We start from the raw sequence: 21,432 nt of genomic DNA, 5'->3' as shown, positions 1-21,432 counted from the left end.
ATTTAAAATTAAAAATTAAAAATTAAATATAAATAGTACTGAATAAAAATTGATTGCACGATATACGATAAATTGACACAATTATAATATCCTTCAGATTCTCAGGAAAAGAGGAACCTTTTTACAAGGTGCAAAATGTAATAATCTATAGCTTCTTCTTTGAAAGAGGGTACCATTTGGTGGCTTAGCTACGTTAATTCACTTTTTAGAAGTCAGGAAAACTTACGGACTCATTTTAACCTTCCATGATCACCATCGTGTAATTCATCAACGTCAATAATTAAACCTAGGACATACAAATTTAAAATTTATCCTCAACCATTGGGCTACCATGACGGTTTTTATAATTTATGGGTGAAAATTTTAGCAACCATTTGCAATCCAAGCCCAAACCCAAAATGTTTGACGACAAAAAAAGAATCCAAACCCATCATGGCCCTGAAAAATGTGACCTCAAAGTGTTCAGGGTCGAAACCGCATTGGGCTTTTAGCCGAGTACACCTCTCTAGTTCAGTTCTACTGTCGCCTCTCTTTAAAACTCGTCTTCCCAAAACTCAAAGGTAACATCATCGGTTCGGTCCATTTGATTCAGAGTTTCAGAAGACACTTGAGTTTCAGGTAATTTCTTCACTTCGACTTTGAGTTTGATCGTCTTTTTCTCATTCCTCAGGTGCAAAGTACAAAAAGAGTTTAAGATCGAGTTTAAGAGTTATCTAATTGGAACTGAAAGTGATAATTTTGTTCTTTTTTGTTTAATGTAAGGAAAGTTTCTTGCTTAATTACACTGAAAAGCTCAATTTTTTCTTGAATATTATGGTAGGGTGGCACTTCATTTTGCTTATTTGAGTTGGGTTTTCAGCACTGGAATATCAATTTTCTTGGGGAACATTGTAGCAATCAAATGGAGCTTGACAGGTATTAATATTATGGGCAATCTTTACTATTTAATTGTTTTTACTTGTTACATTTTTATATAAAGTTTTGAAATTTTTGGATTTGTTATTAGAAAATCAAAATGCTTATGCAATTCGAAGAATCAAACCTTCCGAAAGGTAATTGTTTGTTAAGGGTGGTGAGATTTTGTGCTGCAGATTAAACTCGCCCACCACGTTTACTATGAGTTTGGAAGTTTTGGGCCATGACTTACAGTTTGCTCAGGTTTGTTCTTTTTTCCCTTTTTTGTGTTTGTTTTTTTCTTTTCGGATTATTGCTACGCGCTAAGAAAGATCTTTGCAATCAGAAGTTGTTAAGGTTAGTGCTTTTGGAAGAATCCGCCCTGTACTTTTCTGTATGATTATTTTTGCCATTTACCGTCTACCACGGCTTGTAGGTATCCTATGTTCTGTTTCATGAATTACCCGTTATCAACTTTAATAATGGCTTTGTAATCATACATGTCCTAATAACTTCTTCCCTGACCGTGGAATGTTTTATCTTTTCCGTAGGATCCCAATTCAAAGCATTTAGGAACTACTGTTTGGGATGCCTCATTGGTTTTTGTCAAGTTTCTGGTAATGACTGTGATCCCCCCTAGACACTCCTGTACAAGTTCCGATCATTTTGGTTTCCACAATTCGCAAAATACGCATGGGATATGATGCATGTAGGTGACTTTTTATGATTGATTTTAAACTTTGTTAAACTTTGAGGCCTTTGCACCTTGTTGAATGCAATATTTGGATATTTTAGGAACATCAAGGCTGTTCATATGTAAAATAGATGTGTTTATGCAATATGCATTGATGATTTTGAATTTGATCAAATGAAAGGAAATGAAAAACAACCAAGGTGTTTAGGTAATGATCTTCCCATTTTTATTCTAAATGATTCTGTCAACCTAAAAAAACGATAATGTGATAAAACCAACAACAAACATATTATTGAGTAGCTGCTATTTAACGTCATTTTGGTTCCTACGAATATCAAAGGATTATTCAACTCTTTCATTTTGGGCCAAAGGGACTACAATTATAGATTAAGTTTTTTAATCGAAAGAGGTTTTAGATGCCGCAGCTGCTCACATGGACCCTTCGTTTATGTTGTTGCCATCATTTTCCTGGGCAGAGCCAGAGATTATTTCTCAGAGGAGCCGGCAATCCCTAAGGCTGCTATGTTACTGAGTCGGCAGAAAATTTTGATACTCTGTCCCTGTTGATAAAATGATTTTTATGCTCTAGGTATAGATTTTTATGCTGTCGGTGGTGTTAGCCTATCCCTTTTGGTTAGGTATTGGATTCTCTTTGGATCCTGAGCACATCATTTGTTCATACATACTGTACTTCCATGGCAGATTTTTCTTTATGAATGTAAATGTGACATTTTTGGTTATTCCAGGAAAAGAATTGCAGAAAGGGAAGGTTCTCACCACCTAAAATGAAAGGAAAACGTGTCATTGAACTTGGAGCAGGTTGTGGAGTAGCTGGGTTTGGTGAGTTCCTTTTTTCTTATTAAGTTTATGTTGAATTTTATCTGTATGATTTTGTATGCTTTCCCTGCTTGAATTTGGTATTTTAATTTTCTTTCTCAAGTGTTATTCATCTGTTTTATCTGGTTTTTCTCTTTCAGGCATGGCATTACTGGGGTGTGATGTGGTTACGACAGATCAAGTGGAGGTTTTGCCGTTGCTAATGAGAAATGTTGAACGGAACACTTCAAGGATCACACAGATGAATTCTGGTTCTAGTTTGCCTTGAATCTTCTGAACAATTTTTAATACCTTGTGCATGTACTAGCTCTCGTATATGTGTGCGTGCATGTGAGTGTATTTATATATATACATGCATTTGGTGTGCCTTAGTGCGGTAATTAGTAAACTATTTAGCTGTCGGAGGGCAATACTTTGAGTCTTGGAGCCTACCCATACATCAATAAACTTTGGGTAGTTATGCTACTTGTATCCATCAAAAGAGGTATGGGGCTAGAACTGGTTGTTTCTGAGAGATTTCACCAAAACAAGCACCATAACAGCCTTTATTGATTGTGTGTAAGGGAGGGAGGGATGGAGACCATAACATATTTATATGTTAAGATTTAAATGGTGTAGAGCAGTTAGGAAGATAATTACAGTAAATTGGACCAATATTGTTTTCTGACTTCGCGTGCAATTAAATGTTTTGTTTATGTCCAGTCTGTTCCGTGTAGGAAGTGTAAGTCTTTCAACACTCCAACTGCACCAATTGTTTCTGTTTTTTAAGTTTTGATTGGTTTAGTCAGTTTAATTGCCCATTTTGGTTTTTGCTCACAACTCATGTAAGCTATTTTTTTTTAGACTCATTTGGGTCGATCCAGGCAGCAGAGTTGAGCTGGGGAAATGATGATCATGTAAGAGCTGTTGAACCACCATTTGACTACATCATTGGAACTGATGTTGTAAGTTCGTTTGGTTGCAGCTGAAAATTGAAACTTCAAATTTCTTCGGTAGTTTATGGACCTACAATGGCAAATAGTTATATCTCAAGTATTTATCATGACATGATAGTTTTGGGTTTCATTAGTTTTCAGTGTGAAGGGCTTGTAATGAATTACATCTGGGTAAGGCTGGAGTCCCTGAATGTACGGAAGGTTTTAAACAGAAATGACCCGTTAATTGGTCGACGAAACCATGTCCTTTTCACCAAGATGAAGAGTTAAATCTTTTCATTCTTTTAGCTTTCATTTCCCAAGGATACTGGAAACGGAGCATCATGCCCAGATATCCAGATTGAACTTCTATTTTTAGGGATTTAAGTAATGGCTTCTTTTTAGAAAGAAAAATAAAACTTTCATATGTGAGTAACTCAGTCGCACTCTTTCTTGATATTGCTTCTCGAATTCATTTTATGCACTTGCTTTAGGATCCGATCACCCAAGTCTTTTTTCCTCCTCCCATTCTATTTTCCTTCTGTTTGTTTAGGGATTCCAGAATAACATCGGTCCTTAAAACGTCATGTATGATGTTATAGTCCTCTTTTAACATTGTTAATTAGTTTTAACTGATCTATTTTCTACTTGTTTGGATTTAAGGTCTATAAAGAAAATCTGTTGGAACCACTGTTGCAGACAATACATGCATTATCAGGCCCGAAAACTACAATTTTGGTATGGTACTTCATAGGTTTTAAATTTATTTTTTAATTTGTACTTTCTAAACATTGTTATTGATGCACTGGTTTGCTTCAATTTTGGGAAGATGGGGTATGAGATTCGATCTACAAGTGTCCATGAACAAATGCTTCAAATGTGGAAAAGAAACTTCGAGGTGAAAACTGTTCCAAATTCAAAGGTACAGTTTAGTTCCTCTAGCACAGTATATAGATCCAAATAATTATCAGTATTTACATTTTCTGCATGTGGTTTGCAAGTGAAATTCCTGGTACCTGGGACATGTAGTTAATATCCGAATAAGAGCTATGGCGTTGATTACATTTAATGTTAGTATATGGATTGAATTATTGATATTCTTAGGGGCTAACTTATTGCAGGGTCTTGTGTCATTCATGATGCACCACCACATATGAGATTGAGCTTGGGAGAAGGTTTACTCTTACCTTTGTTTGATTTTCCTAAATACAAGGTGTTTTTTTTTTCGAACTCTGCAGATGGACAGTACCTACCAACATCCAGATATTCAACTTTACATTATGACATTAAAGCCTCCGGAGGGTTACGCAGAAAACGCAGCTGAGGTGATTGATCAGAATGAGGATGAAGTGGAGGCTGGTGCAGAAGAAGCGGATAAGGTGATGGATCAGAAAGTTGATGAAGCAAAAAATACAAGTGAAGAAAACGCCGTTAATGTGATTGATCAGAAAGTTGAAGCTGAGAGCCGTAAGGAAAAAGGTGACACTGGTTCCCTCGATGAAAATGTTGAGGAAGATTGCGAGCCAATGACAAGGCTTCAGAATGATAAACTTACTGATTGGGAAGCTAGAAGATATGGCTCAATGGCTGCGCGCCTTCTTCACGACATCAAAATTACCTAATTATGAGGTTCGGTCTTTGTGATGTCATGTGGTGCCTTGCTGCTTGGATTGTTGGGTTCAAATGCTCGTCTAGCTTCTTGCTTTAATTGTAGTTATGTAGACGTCGATACATACTGTTTAGTACTTCAATCACTTCCTTCTTTTTTGTGGAATGCCATTCTCCAAAGATATGCAATGTGTTGTGCTTTATATACAGTGCAATCGCCAATGATCTTGATGGATTCCTTACATTCGGTTTCGTAGCTTGATAACTTTATTTGGGCTATACGGATGTTACTAGTGTGTAAAATCAACAATTTTTCATGGTCATAAAGTTCGAATAAACAGGAAGACAAATAAGATCAAGCATTATAGGAGGACGATGAAATGGGCACGGACTAAGCATAATTTATCATAACCCCGGTGTAGCGTTACGGCAATACCTCCCTTTCAGAATTGTGCCATGTCTGTAGATTTCATTTCATCAAAAAGAGTAGAAAACAGTGTACAATTTTTGAATCAATACCTAACACATTCTTCTACAAGTAGATCAATAAGAATACTTGGAGGAGAACCATGCCATTCACAGCTTTGGCTCAAAGAGAGTCCAGTCCGTGCAAGGCGATGAGCAACAAAGTTTGCATTGCGGCGAGTATGGGTAATAGTAGCTTCAGTGATTGATTGGTGTAGTGCTTTGATGTTCATAAGCTAAAAACAAGTAGAATTGTTACCAGTGCAACTATTTTATGTAGCCCATAACATTGAAGTGGACATGTCTTAACCATAATTCCAAGAATCCTCCTCGACTATAGGGAGGAGCGTCAGGGGTAGCAGCGGCGTGGTAGGAGAGAGGTTGGGAGGTGATGTTTTTTCTGAATCAACGTTATTTAGGGGAGCTTCGAGCCCTATCCCAGGCCTACAAGCTTACCTGTTTTTCACCTCAGTACTCCTCACTTCGAAGTTAGTTGACTTTGGAAAGATTGTCGGATTAACTATATTCCACGATAAGGAAGCAAATGATGAAAAGTCCACAAGTGTTTTATTCTAACATGCTTAATGACTTGAGTAAAATAAACTTAACAAAATATTTCTTAAGGCATCCAAGTCCTTCCAGGAATATATAGGCTTGTTCTGTCCAGCATCCAGCTTTTCAGCTATGAATCTGGAACTCCAACCAGGGGAACTCTGATAAATCGAATCTTTGAAGAGACAAACAAGTAGGACTAGCCATATTTGGCTAGCTCCGAATCAACAAAAAGTTCGAAAATCATTATGATACGCATTTTGAATAATTTATTCTGGATTTCGCTTCCGTCTGCGGATGTGCGTGAATTTGGTTTGATCAATTAGGGTTAATTTGTTCTTCTTTTGATGATTTGATTTGTTTAATGTAGGTCTTAGATGTCAACATGTGTCACTCTCGATGATTTGTTCAGTTTTGGTGAGTCACAACTAATGTGTGCAATTTGACGAGAGCCATACTGTGCGCCACATAAGTCCTAGTGAGTCAAAATTTATTTGTTAGTGAATATTTATTTCATCGAAATTTTAATGTCTGTAGTTAGCAAACAAGATTTTAGTTTCAAAAGAAATGAAAATTGAAAAACCAAAAACTAAAAAATATAAACGAAATAGTTATCAAACGGCTCCTAAGTTTTTCTCGATTAAAATTGGTGAGAGTCAGTATTTGAGGCAATGAATCAATTAACGAAACATATCAACTTGGTATAGATCGGGTCGAACGTTTCATGTTCGACTTGAGCAAGACTAATATCATTTGAGTTGGTAGATTCACAAAACAAGTGAATTGGTTTGGTGTGCATGAAGTGTTTGATCCATCAAATAGAGGTCGTCATTTAAACCCTTGCTAAAACTGGGGAGAACGGATAGATGCCAGTGTGCGGCGGCGTAGCATAAGTGACGACAAGAAAGCACCACAAATTTATTAGCAGGTTTGATTCCAATTTGGTTTCGAGCTCATGGAGAGAGACCATTATTTCACCCTCAAAGAATTTTGTGGCTGTAGGTGTAATCAACCCCATTAATTGCTGCAAGTGGTAGATTGCTCTGATGGTTAGAACATTTTTCTTGAACTCATTGTTAGTCGCGGATCCAGCAAAAATTATTTGAAAGGTTATATTTAAAAGTTCAAAATTTTCTTAGACATATGATAACTTTAAAAATTAAACCATAGTTTCATCATTCATAAATTATAGAACAAATAACAATACAAGTTACAATTGTCCACGACGCGTTTTCAATATAAATCACCATGCTAACACTCAACTATTGAATCCTCATTAGGTTATGCAATGAACTTCATTGGGAAAAAAAGGTTCTTTCCACTAAATTAGTGACAACCAATAGAATTGAAGCCACTATAATTAGCAAATACACATGATTATATACTATGTTCCTCCCCGTTTCCACCATTTTATGTTTGCAAGGCTACCAGTTCCTTTCAATTGAGAAAATTTACTACTTGAACGCATAGCAAGAATATAATACTCAAATTGATATTTAAAAAAAATAATAATAAGAATGACAACTCTTCTTTCAGGTATTTTATCAAGTAGTTATAGGGCATGTTATGAAGGACAACTCCAACCTTCAAAGAGGCAGCTTCCAAGTCATCCATAAAGATTCATCGAAATTCGGAAAGTCAGCTGACCCCCGCCACTTAATGGATCCGCCGGTGCTCTATGTGTCCAAATTCAAACTCTCCACAATTGCTGGCATCAACCCAGAATTTGCTTCTCTTTTCCATATTTTGTGTCGGGTCATATATGTACGAACTAAAATGGCCCAAGCTTCGATCCATACAAAAAATGAGGACCAATATTTTGACCCACAATAAATAATAATGAGGCCCAAGCTTTAGACCCGCATATTTACTTTAATGTATGCATCCAATTTTTTTGTTTTTGTTTTTTGTTTTGAAAGTGTTTTTTTTTTTTTTAGTAAAAGTGATATTCTACACTGATTTATAGTTAGAAGGAGGGATGATGTGTTTGAACTTGGAACACAATGAGTTGAAGAGAAAAATCTAATCATTAGGGCAATTGAGCACTTACTATTTTTTTAACTTTAATATGGCCGATTTCACCAGGTTATGAAAATTCTCGAATACACATTAAATTTGCACACCTTATACAATGGAACAAAAACGTTGGATCACTGTTAGACCAATTGGTCTAATGATTTTTGTTCCATTGTGTAAGTTAAATGTTCAAACTTGATGTGCACTAGAAGAAGCCTCGAGAGAGAATGTAACAGTGTCGTGTTTGAAACAAAGGTTGAAGATGAAGGATGGTGCCATGAAATATATTCTTCGGAGGTGGGCCTAAACCTAGTGGAAACATGTTAAAACAAATCAAGTAATTGGAGAAGATTGAGAAGAGACACTACTTCTGCTCAAAGATCTTGGATACTGCCATGCATGACCTAGTAGCTAGGCTAGCCACGACTCTTGTCCGACGGTATAAATCGTCAAATCCTTCTCATAAAGTGCTGCTGTATGTATTCCTTGTAATACAGAGTGTGTTGCGAGAACTAGAAGGGTACGAACAACACTTCATTTTACACAATAAGAAAAAGATTATCGTCAGCTGTTAACTTGTGCTGCGTGCGCATACTAAGGATTAGTAGTCCTTGATTAACATGGGAAAAATTTTCATTGTGACCGGAACACAAATAGTACATCACGTGTTTCTATATAAGTTGTGGTAAATTTTATTTTTAAAGTTATTAACTTTTTTACACTCATATCCCACAATTTATATAGAGACATGTGATGTACCATTCCGTGTTCCGATCACACTAAAAAATCTCTCAATTAATGTAGAGGTATCACATTGATCCATGGCGCACAATCAATCACGCAATATGTACCTAGTTAGTTGTGGAGATAACTATCGATTTTTGTTGAGCGACATCGTAATTAAGAGTATATAGACATTCACACGAGGTTCTTTATTGTTAGTTTTCTCACTCTCCAATATTGTTTGTATGAAAAAATCAACATATCAAGGACAGACTTTATATGTAATAGAGAAATAAAAGAAATAAAATGCTTTGTATCATTGTGTAAGCTACTATAAATTTTTACACACCTCATTCTGTACAATTAATGTAGTGGCTTGTCAACTTTTCTTGTAGGGATTAGATGAAGTGATTTCAAGTTTAGGAATGTATATGAAATGATAGAAGTACTATTGTTTATTTAGACTATCACACATTCACATTCGAAAAGACTGTTTGTTACGAATCATGTGCAAATGCAATCAGGCATTCCATAATAGCCGATTCTATGATAAAGAACCTTTCCATGCATGCATACCAATCTTGACTTGAATAAGAATGGAGACAAATCAAATAAATGGATTTCAAACCATATTCATTGGAATTTGCAGAGAGTTTCTAATCCTTTATGGTAGAGTTATCCTTCTTGTCAAATTCAAATAATTTCTTAGAAGTTCCTCCCAACCAAATGAAGTCTTTAGAGTTTATTGAACATACATTGATCAAAAAACATGTTATAGTTGATCAAGTTAATAAGTGCATGAGTCAATACAAATTCATATACTTGATTAATGAAAATCACAATCAAATGAGTTGCTTCTTTACCAAGTTCAAGCTCAACAAAGCATATTCAATCATTACTAAAACCTGAGGAATTTATAGTTAAAATGTTTAAGGTACGAATTCCTACTATAGAAAAATTCCAAATTAACATTCTTTTGGTAAACCTTATAGACTGAGCATGGTCCACCACTAACATCAGATATTGTCTCAACTTAACCACATATTATTAGGTGTTGAGTTTTATCACAAAAGGTATTGGTGATGTCAAGGGTGGAAACTTAGGCAAGTCCTCAGGAGTTTCCAGTATTTTGAATAATTCCATCAGGATTGAGGGCTTTATATATGATCATACCCCTTTCCATATATTAATTGCATACTATTTTGTCATATGACCGATCTGGGATCCTATTCCACTACACTTTTCCTCGCGAGTGGCCTCACACGGGGTCACATGGGAAACCAATTCCACATCGAGAACTGGTCAAGTCATTATACCAGAGTTAACGCAACCCCTCGAAAGTCGGTCATCATTCAGAGACTAGAATCAACACAACTTTTTGAGGGCCTAGTCATTCAATATCCTTAAGCTAGATTTACCGCAACTTTTCGAAAGCCCAACCTATGGAAGCAGATTTGAGCTCAGTAAATTTGGCACAAGACATGTTGAAAGAATAGTTTGCTCTATTACCATGATAAACTTTATAGACCCAACATGGCAACCACTGATATCACCAATATGGTCCTTACTTAACCACTTTTTACTAGGTGTTGGGTTTTATCATAAAAGATCTCAATAATATTAGAGGGAAAACTTTCATATATTAATTTTATATTATTTTGTTATATACCCGATATGAGATCTTGTTCTCAAACATCTTTGTTACCGCAATGTCAAACTCCTAACTATATAGACACCAACCTCAACCACCCGAGAAAAAGGGTTTAAAAGATGTACTTTAACTTGTTTAATAAATTAAACATGTACACAAATTGAAAAATATATGGCGGAACTTAGTAGTTCATTTGTTTTTGAGTATTTTTTAATAAAATATTCTATAATGTCAGATATATATGATATTTTAAACTTTTTAATCGCGAAATTTTGATAAAAAATTTAGTAGTTGAAAAATTCGAAATATTTGATAGTACTCCCATAAGAGATATGTTATCAACACACCCTATTTTACTTCTCACACACCTTTGATAATTTCTGTCCGTTGATCTTCTTCAATTCATCCGATCCGACGACCGAAAATTAAAAAAATGTGTGAGAACTAAAATAAGGTGTGTGAATATCATCACCCCTCCCATAAATAATCCCTCCATTGACATTCAAATTCTTAGCTCCCTAAATGCCTTAGAGATTTGACAGATTGATTGCTTTTTCTTCCTCTCCCAAGCCCTCTAATCCGTGGAAGTTAGAACCAAATCTCAATTCTCATCAAACCAACCCACCCCAAATGCCATGCAATTCAACAACCAAATCCCACTGCCCCCTTCCCATTTAGCCTGACTCACTCATACCGCCATACGACCCTGACATTAGTAATATAAGAAATGCTAGAAAACTCCAACCAACGGCAGCACGATGCCCGATGCACCAAACGAAGACACGTTTCGTGCGGTGAGCCACTGAGGCCGTAGCGCGAATCTTGAACACGATGCTTCCCGCCATGGCTGTCGCAATTTGTGATGTCACTAATTAGCTAGACAGCCGAGGCGGCTGATCCTGGAGTCGAAATCCCAGTTAATTAAATTGATTCTCATTTAGGTTAACTTGATCATTTTTCGCACGACTTATTAATGCACCATGAAAATAACGAAAAAAAATCAAATTTCGGGTCAACACGATTAATAATAGGATCGAATCACCTATTAATAACAGATTCTTCATGAATTTACACGCGAATAACCTGTTAATAAAAAGGTTAGTTTGATAATTTTAAACAAACTATTAAAAAAAACCTTACTAGTTACTACGATAGCCATAGTACTTAATCTCATATAAGTGAAAAAATTTTCCAAAGCACATTAAAAAATACACAGCAATTTAAAAATACCAAAGCAAGTTAAAAAAATTCACAATAAGTCATTACAAGTGTTAAAAATATGAAAAAAAAATGCAAATACTTGTGGTCACATCATTTAAGCTTTGACAATGGGTACATCGTCATTTGAATTTTTAAAACCTACAAACCCTCATGAATAGTATTTTAGGGGGAGTTCAAAATAAATAAAATTCATACTGATTAATGTCCAAGTTGAAAAAAGATTATATAAACGCAGGTGATTGATTCTCTACCCTTAGACAATAGTTACATCGTCGTTTAGATTTTTAAAACCCTCCAAACCCTCATAAATAGTTTATTTGTTTGAGTGCAAAAATAATAAAAATTCATAATAATTAATGTAGATGTGTGAAAAAATTAAAAAAAAAATTACAATCGCTCGTACTGACACGCTTTATAACTTTCGTGAAAGGCTCAACTCCGAAATCTGACACCATAATCCATAAACCATAGATTTATATTTAACCATCCATTGTCGTTTACGCTTAATTCTTCTCACCAAATTTCGTTTTTCAAATTTTATTTTTTGAAAACATGATCTTTTAGTGGATGTAGAAAAATAAACGGTTTGAATAGTGGATATCACGTTCTGGGGTTTACGGTTAATTGAAATATGAGTCAATATTATATAATTTGTACAAACTTTATAAACTCTGAGCATTATTTTCACTAACCGTATCTGAACTTGATATGAACAATTTGAACTGTTCATTTTTCTGCATCCACTAAATCAAAAATCATGTTTTCAAAAAAGGAAATGTGAAAAAAAAAAAAAACTAAATCCGATGAGAAGAATAAAGCGTAAAATGACAATCGACGGTTACATTTAAATCTATGGTTTATTGATTATGGTGTCGGCTTTCGAAGTTGAGCCCTTCACGAAATTTATAGAGCTTGTCATTATGAGCATTATATATATATATATATATATATATATTCACTCTTCTATATTAATTGAAAAACTATTAAAAATGTTACTACAATAATATGTGACAATATGTTTTTATGTTTTGAAATAATATATATGTGACAATGTGATATGTAATACTAATTTAGTCTTATGTTTTCATTTCATTATCTATTGATTTAAAATATATTTTCTTTAACGGGTAATGGGATGGGTCATTTTACTTGTTAATATTAACGGGTCGGGTCCTATCACCTGTTTATTTTAACGAGTGTTACATGAAACAACCCATCAAGATATCAGGTATGTCACGAAAGCGACACGAACACAGGAATCACTATACAAATGCCAAGTCTAATTTTGATCCCTAGAGTAGGTTTGCTTCTACATGGTCCTGAAATTGGTATAACTCTTTGTTTTGGTCCTTAAATTTCAAAATTGACCAACTTCATCCCTAATATTGATTGTCACAAATCAAGTTGGACATTCTGTCCAGTTTCCGTCCATTTTAGCACTAAAAGTGGTCATGTTGGCCCGAAAATCCCTGTTAAATATAAAGGTCCTCATTTTTGTTCCTGGAGTATGTTTGCTTCTATAATGGTCTCTAGAATTGGTATGCCTCCTTATTTTGGCTCCTACAGTTAAAAATCGATCAATTTCGTCCTAAAGATTGGTTGCCGCTAATCAATTTGGCCATTCCTTCTAGTTTGCATCTATTTTAGCGTTAAAAGTGGTCTCATTTTTTTTTCACACCAAAAATAAGTGCAAGATAACTTGTTAGAAAAAAAAAACTCATCAAATTTCTAGTGATCGATGCAATAATGAATATTTGTGATACCTCCCACAGTTAACGAGAGTAGGGATAACTTCCTAAATTAGTGTAATGGGTCGAACAATAGAAGTTTATAGAGACAACTCAAAAAAGTTGACCAATAAAAGGTTCAAGTACCACCAAATCCAAATGGAACCCTAACTTTTTAGAAGGCCACTTCAGTTATTAAATTTGTAATTGTTAAGCCTGCAACATTTGTCTAGCTTAGTTTGCCAACCGTTGAGAAAGTGATGAAGACACAAGCATGCACGTCCAAGACTAATGGTCAATGTAATGACACTCATGTCACTAATTTTTTAATTTGGTTGGGGAATAGTATTTTTTTTTTCGTATTATATCTTATATAGCATGCTTCCTTATTATATATATGTGTGGTTAGATTAGTGTATCTTAGTGAAAAACACTTCAGTTCTGTTTGGGATAGAGGAGAACAACAAAATTCATGAAAAATTTGAGAGATGAACTATGATAAGAGGAAAATTTGTGCAAAAATGTACGTAGAGAATACTAGATTAATGATTTATTTTTGCATATACATACATACATACATACATACATACATATATATATATATATATATTATATTCTCTCTTTTCCTAGTCCCCCCTTCCCTCCACCATCTTTCTAACGCATATCGGCATATACATACTTCCTTCAAGATTTAGCACTAAAAACTAAGGATGGTGCTATCTTCATACACTTATTTTTACCTTTCACATATTCATTGTCAATTTCTGTCTTTTGATCTTCTTCAATTCATTTGATCCGACAACGAAAATGAGAGAGTGTTTATTAAGAGGTAAAAATGCGCGTGTGGACAACACCACTCGAAACTAAAAGCGAAATGTCCCTCCCCTTTTCTTCCCTTCTCCCCTAACACATACGCAAGAATCAATTGTTAATGTCAGATGCAATAATAATAATCTAAGTGCTATAGTAGTTTGGTCCAAGCCTAGGGCTTTTTTTTCTTTAACATGTGTTTCACATGTATGTAAACTATCAAAAGAAATTTCGAGACGCTTATTGTGAAGAGTACGCCTGCATATTTTCCTTCCACATGGTCTTGTAACTTCGTAATGCCTTAATGGCTTAGTGCTTAATAGAAAATGAGTCTGTACACAGTTCAATACACAAAGAAGTAATTTTCACTCTCCCTGACAAACCCAAGAGAACTACATCAATGGAATTTTAGGATTGATGTTTTGAACACTTCCTTATGGTCATGCAGATACCCTATCAATTTCTTATGATCATTTTCTGGTAATCTTCGGACATTTTATATATGACTTGATGCATAACCACTTTAACGATAAAACCCAAAATGACCCAATGTTTACAACAACAAAAACCCTAATGTATATATTTTTTATTTTAGGGGATCAAAATTTATAATATTAAAAAATATATGAACGAAATTTTCTCTCACTAATGCACCGAACCAAACAAAATTACAACCCATAGCCCTTACATTTACAGTTGGCAGCACATTTTTCAATAGGTCAACCTGATTTCAGACTATGCATTTCCAATTTTTATTATGCAGTTGTGCATTAGGTGATACGAAAAATAAATAGTTGAAACGAAACATAAAAGATTTAACAGTTGTGAAAATCAAATTAAAATTTTAAACCACATATAACATTCAGTACTACGTAACATTGAAGATGTTATACATACAAAATTACAATTTTTTTCTTCTTTTTATAACAATGTAGAGTGGTCATCATTCCTGTACCAAACAATTTTGTATTTTTTTGGCTTGCAACATCATGTATCTAGGTAGGGTCCCTCAGAGTGATCCATTATTAGGCCTCTATTTCAATGGGTCGCTCAGAAACCCAAATAGTGAACCTAGGTATACCCCAACTATGATCGATGTATCCCAGTGAGGAAATGCTACAATGTACGAGAACTATCTCTGAAGATTGTTTGCCTGTTTTAAACTAGTTGTGACAATAGCTATGATGCATCGTCAATCCAAGGAGGAGGCATTGATTAGCCTCTACGGTCCCCGGCACCTGATCAGATGCATTTAAGGGTAAAGGTTCTGATTGATGGGTCCGAACTATATGATCACTCTCATCAGTTACTCTGCATGTGCATCTCATGTACTGTACTCTAGCTACTAGATAACAAAGATCATGATTATTGTGTAATGATTCTTTGATATTTTATACAATTGATAAGAAAAGCTAAAAACAATAAAAAGGCATAACCCCATCTTTACTTCAACTTTTAAGCTTCTTAGGACACTTTTTTTTTACGCACCGCTTGGTTCTATGTAACTAAAGTGATTGTCATATTTGTATTGAGAATCCATCACTTTTTCATTTTGCACTTGCAAATCCGTATATTTTAATAAGTGCATATCATATAGCAAGTTAATTGGAAGTACAAAGACAACTTTCTTTTCCTTTTCCCTAGTTTTTGTGTTGCTGGAAATAAGTAAGAACGATCACAAACTAACTACATTGAGATGTGTGAAGATATAGTAAATGAAATAATAAAGAAGAAGAAAATTTTCTTTTCATTTGATTCATCAATTATATAGAGTGACTGAGATATACATATATATATATATATATATAAAATTCGCATACAACATAACTCTTCTATATATAACCTAACCGTACGTGTCCAGAAAATTAGGTTAGGTAATACAAGTTTACCAAATTGTATTAGATTGTATCAAGAATCCAATATAGTGTATCCACAACATAGATGCAATATGATCATTGATATGAAAAGTGAATTATATTGTACAAGGATAATTGCATCGTCATGTACCTTCGGACAAATATAATATCTTGATACGAAAAAGTGATATTGTGATGCGTTATGTATATATAGTTGTTTCACATATATGAATATTAATTAAATCGGTTCTTAACATATTTTATGTTCATCACGTGGATCTTGCTTAATAGATATAATGATGAAATTTGAAATTAAAAAACACATTGAAGGATTATATATGAAGAACTTCATTCATTATTTTGAATATGAATTCAAACCTATATGTATCTTAAACTGTGTTAAACTTAATTGCACTTTTCTAGTCAGGTTTATATATGAGCCACAGATCGTCAATCAAACTAACAACCCTTAAATCAAGTTATCGACAATATCAATAATATTGACTACATATTTGTGTATTAATACAATTAATTAGAGAAAAATTGGAGCTAACTATATTTTATTTCATCCCTCGTCTTAAGTGATTTTCAACATATGCTAAAAGGTTCCAATTTTATCATCTTGCATCATGAGCTTTTAAATCGTACAAATTTATGTTTGTCGTTTATTTCACAATACGATCCTCTTTTACATGGATGCAGTAAACGATGTGGGATCCATTTCTAGGCTGCATAGAAGTCACACTTACATATACATATACATATATTAGGGCCATACTGTATAATTAGTTATCTACAATGAACATTGACTACAAGAGAAGCCAAAGTTCCATGACGACTAGTTTTGGCCCATATGCTACAAGTATATGGTTTTCACATTTGATATGTCTCACATTTATAACATCAACAAAGCACAAGATAGTCAAATAGAAATAAGACAAAAATTGATACGTTTTCAAATCTTATAAAGTGATGTGCGAAAACTAAAACTTGATCCTTTTTATAACTATTCCAAACTTGATTTAGGTATAAAATGTTATTAGCCCGAAAAATTATATCATGTTGATTCTCTTTAAAAAGATTTTCTTAGTTTTGAAGTTCCATACCAAGTTATGTCTATTTAGCTTGTGGCTACTACTTTGGGACCGTGATTTGGAAAAATGTCAAAAATGACGGAGGCCTCTAGCCATCACTTCAATTGCTTATATTTTTTTTTTCATTTTTTTTCTCCAAAATTTTGAAGAAAATTTAAACTTCAATTGCATATATATTTTGTTTCTACTTAGTAGAAAACTTTGGATACTTTCTTTGAGAAAAGACGTATGAGAGTGAAGGTTGATCATGATAAATGATGATTTGATTTTGTGGGGTGCCAACGTATATGAGATGGAAAGTTAGAAAGTTAGAAAGTTCGATTAGCTAAGCTAATTGGCATAGGAGTTAGAAATCTGATGATTGAACATTGTCTCTCATTTTGACTTAAAAGCCTACCACTGAATAAAATATTTTTTTTCTAGTGTACCACGCTGTCCAAGTCCAAACCCTTCTATACCATTATTAAGGCATATCATCACCTCCCCAACCAAAGTCCATTTCAAAAGGTGTGAGACCTTTGTTTCCTCAAAAGAGTTTAGTTGATACCCAAGAGATCAAAAGCTAGACTTCTCTCCCAGAGAGAGAGAGAGATGGGGAGGGCTCCTTGTTGTGACAAAGCAAACGTGAAGAAGGGACCATGGTCACCAGAAGAAGACTCAAAGCTAAAGGAGTACATAGAGAAATATGGGACTGGTGGGAATTGGATTGCTCTCCCACAGAAAGCTGGTAAGGGTTCAATTCTTCTCCCTCTCCCTCTCCCTTCGCCGCCCCCCCCCCCCCCCCCCCGGCGGCTCTCTCTCTCTCTCTCTGTTGTTATTTATGTTTGGGTGAATTAAATTGGGTGTTTGGATCAGGTCTGAAGAGATGTGGGAAAAGCTGCAGATTGAGATGGCTTAACTATCTGAGGCCAAACATCAAACATGGAGAATTCTCTGATGAGGAGGACAGAATAATATGCAGCCTCTATGCTAGCATTGGAAGCAGGTAACTCTCTACTCTACTCTTACTAAATATATTAATTAATTTCTCTTTTTACCTAATTTCCAAAGCTATATTCTAGAGTCTACTCTTTTTTTTGCCTTTAATTATCACTTGCTATCATGAAAGATGTTGATGACCTATCCAAAATCAGTACCAAAGAAAAGGAAAAAAAGGAGAAAAAGAAAAGACAAAGATTATGTCATGTTTTTTTTGCCTTATTTTATCTTGTTTATAGAAACTACTGCATATATCAAGAATCTGCTATTTTTGGATATTTTCACTGAGCATGCCAAGTTTGGATCTAGCATCAACACCCACTTACAGCTGTTAAGGGAAAGCCAGAATAAATTTCTGCTTCTTCTGGTACTTACTGAATAATTATATATGTAATTAACAACAGGTGGTCAGTTATAGCTGCACAGCTGTCAGGCAGGACTGACAATGATATCAAGAACTATTGGAACACCAAGCTCAAGAAGAAGCTCATGGGGATGCATATGGCTTCTCCTCCAGCTCGTCACCACCATAGAAATTTACCAAAACCTCCCCCATTTCCTCCATTTCCTTCTTCTTCTCATCACAGTTACCAAAACCAATCATTGATTCAATCTGAACCTCTCTCATCACTGTACAAAGACCTAAGCAATTACGACAGATCTTTCTTAGGGTTTGAAGTGCCACTGCCACTGCCACTGCCACCACAAGTTTCACTGACATCCAGTAATTTCTCAAATACTTCCACCAACTCTGTTTCTCTTTTCCAAACCCTAAATTACCCAGCTGGAGTGAAGAAAAATAACAACAATAACCTCCTCATGTTTGGAAGTGAAGGAAGTTGCAGTACTTCATCTGCTGGAAGCTGTAATAACCAGATCAGCTATGACTACTGCAGCAGATCAGAGATTAATAACATCAAACAAGAAGAAATGGGTTTTGATCATCAGAGCTTCATGATGCTTAACTATGGCAACCAATGGACTGAGAGGCCAAATGGGTTTTATTTTGGAGCAGAAAACAACACATTAGAGTTTTCTGATCTGGATGAAGATGTTAAGCAGCAGCTGATTAGTTCTGGTAGTAAAAATACTAATAATCATGATACTATTATTAACGGTTCCTCTACGTCTAACTGCTTATTATTCAATGTTGATGAAAGCAAGACAGAAGATGATGAGGAGGTCATGTATTTCTACTGAAGTTATTGAATGCTAGTAGCTTCGGAATGCTGAAGAGTTATTGAGTCTACTGACTGACTGTTGTAAGTAAAATGATCAGAAGGATTTGATGGGGTATGGTGAGTGGGGGTGGGGGAGATATTCAGGAAGATTGACTCAGTGGACCTCTAATCTATATGTTTCTGAACTCTGAATCTGATATATGCGATGATTTATTTTTTTTTTACAGTACATGGTGAAGCCCATTTTATTTTGTTAATTTGTGCATTTCATTTTGAGAGTACGTGAATGCTGATGATGATTAAGATGATATGTTGTTGTACGGTCCTTCACTGCAACGTCTTCAGAATAAAAAATGTGTCATGAAAGCTAGAAAGAACAAGAACCTTATGCAAACACGAACTGGTTTAACAAAGGCATGCAATGCTATCTTATTGTTTTTCATTTTCCAAAGCTTCATTTGTATAATTGATAACGGTGACTTTTGAGATGTGTCAATATGTTAATTTTGTGTGTCTAAATAACATCATCAAAATCATACGTCTCTAGTTAAATAATAAAACTACCACCAGTAGCGGAGCCACCTTAGAATAGTATTAGAACAGGATAATCCCCAAGCCTATCCTGAATTTTTTTTCTTATAAACCTCTACTATATACAATCTATCAATTTGAATTTGGCCAATATAATACCATTATCAAATTGAGTTTAATAGTATTGGTCAGTTCATTCAATCCAACAAAGAAATACGAAGGCTTTAGTTGTTTACATCAAAGATTCATAGCTATGGTTCTATAATGTATTAGTTAATCATATTCTACTACAGAATTTAAAAAAAATTCGCTTCGCTTGTAGAATATTATTTTGTTTAATTTTTCATCTCCCTCTATTATATAATCTATGAAATCAAGAGAGAGAATTCTTGTTTCCAAATTAGCAGAATTCTTGTGTCTAAGTTAGCACAACAAAGCCCTCCAAATTCTCTCGCACTTCATGTTTCTACAAAAGATGAAAAATGTTCTTTTGGTCAGAATGAGAAAAGAAATTCATGGCTACTCAATCTTGAGTTTGATATCAAGAATAAATATAAATTAATATGTACTTTTAATACTTTATTCTTAACATTTGATATCAAATTCAATTGTGAGCAATTATACATCCTTAATCACTAAAATGACAAAAAAAACGAGACTACGGTTTTATATATTTTTGTTGTAAAAAAAAATTCCTTTATCCAATCTAAATTCTATTTAACATAAATTCTTGACTTCGCTATTCACTACCACTAAGTAACGCAAGACAAAAAGTTGATGCCGGAAATTTTGGACTTTTGCCAAAAGGCTCGAGCTCTAAAATATGGTTTATTATTAATAATATGTCTCATAAAATATTATTAACAATATGTCTCATAAAATATTTTGTGCAATAGTTAAAACCCAAGGGCGGTTGATCAGTCCACAACCGATTGTCTTTGTAAAGACACCCTTTAAAAGTAAGTTTCTTTATATATTCTTTGTATTTTTTGTTATTTCATGTTTTTATACATAATATTTTATAAAATTAATACAAAAATTAACGTTAGATTATAAAATGTCAAAGAGTTTACAAAAAAAATTTACTTTGACAAAGTTTCCAGGTCTCTTGTCTGTAAGTCGGCATGCCAATGCCATGATGATAAGAATGGATTGCCAGGAACAGTAGTACTGTTAATAAATTGGACTCTACAAATAAAATTGGTTCCGCAAGAAACGAAGTAATGAGTACTCTTGATTAGACTGTACAACATTTGGGGAGGCGATACTCAATCGCGAGGTTCTTTGAAATAAGTTGTATTTTTATAAACAAAAAAGAAATAATATTGTCCATTGAAGGGAAAAACTGTTTGAGCTCAAAAGTAAACCAGAAAAAAAAAAAAAAAAAAAACAAAGCAAAAGAAGGTTTCTAAAATATTTAGCCAATGATAGTCATTTTAGTTAAAAATGGTCATTGAAATTAGCATAACTATTCATTTTGATTCTTAGCAATAAAAATCGATAGAAGTGATCTCTGAGTTTGTCTACCGTAAAATATTTTTTTCTTGAAATATATGTCAATATCCTCGTTAAGAGGAGGAGTTAGTTTGACAAAAATACCCTTACAAAGGTGGTCACTTGGTTCTTCACGTGACAATTCAACGAGCATATTGACAGATTTTTTACAGTAAGACCAAAATG

The 21,432-nt window shown here is 34.3% G+C and overlaps 2 protein-coding genes across 8 annotated transcripts; both read left to right on the top strand.

The window, feature by feature from the left end:
* Positions 1-489: 489 nt before the first annotated feature.
* On the top strand, positions 490-5,156 carry LOC103448057 (uncharacterized). 7 transcript variants are annotated; one of them, XM_029088592.2, is made up of 10 exons: positions 490-618; positions 821-915; positions 1,092-1,158; positions 1,446-1,511; positions 2,335-2,428; positions 2,566-2,676; positions 3,269-3,321; positions 4,003-4,077; positions 4,169-4,261; positions 4,578-5,156. In XM_029088592.2, the coding sequence occupies exons 2-10, from the start codon at positions 902-904 to the stop codon at positions 4,959-4,961; spliced, it is 957 nt and encodes a 318-aa protein (XP_028944425.1). In that variant the 5' UTR covers positions 490-618; positions 821-901; the 3' UTR covers positions 4,962-5,156. The 7 variants fall into 7 exon arrangements, with proteins under 7 accessions (XP_028944425.1, XP_008385514.1, XP_028944426.1 ...); XM_008387292.4 differs by having other exon boundaries at positions 3,269-3,369; XM_029088593.2 differs by having other exon boundaries at positions 519-618; positions 860-915.
* Positions 5,157-17,545: 12,389 nt separating this feature from the next.
* On the top strand, positions 17,546-19,443 carry LOC103448062 (transcription factor RAX2-like). Its single transcript, XM_008387300.4, has 3 exons — positions 17,546-17,789; positions 17,918-18,047; positions 18,445-19,443. The coding sequence occupies exons 1-3, from the start codon at positions 17,654-17,656 to the stop codon at positions 19,238-19,240; spliced, it is 1,062 nt and encodes a 353-aa protein (XP_008385522.1). The 5' UTR covers positions 17,546-17,653; the 3' UTR covers positions 19,241-19,443.
* Positions 19,444-21,432: the final 1,989 nt, after the last annotated feature.

Source organism: Malus domestica, chromosome 11 (genome assembly GCF_042453785.1).
Source record: "Malus domestica chromosome 11, GDT2T_hap1".
Classification (NCBI taxonomy): Eukaryota; Viridiplantae; Streptophyta; class Magnoliopsida; order Rosales; family Rosaceae; genus Malus; species Malus domestica.
The sequence above is the reverse complement of the archived record's forward strand: the minus strand, read 5'-3'. Positions and strand labels throughout refer to the sequence as shown.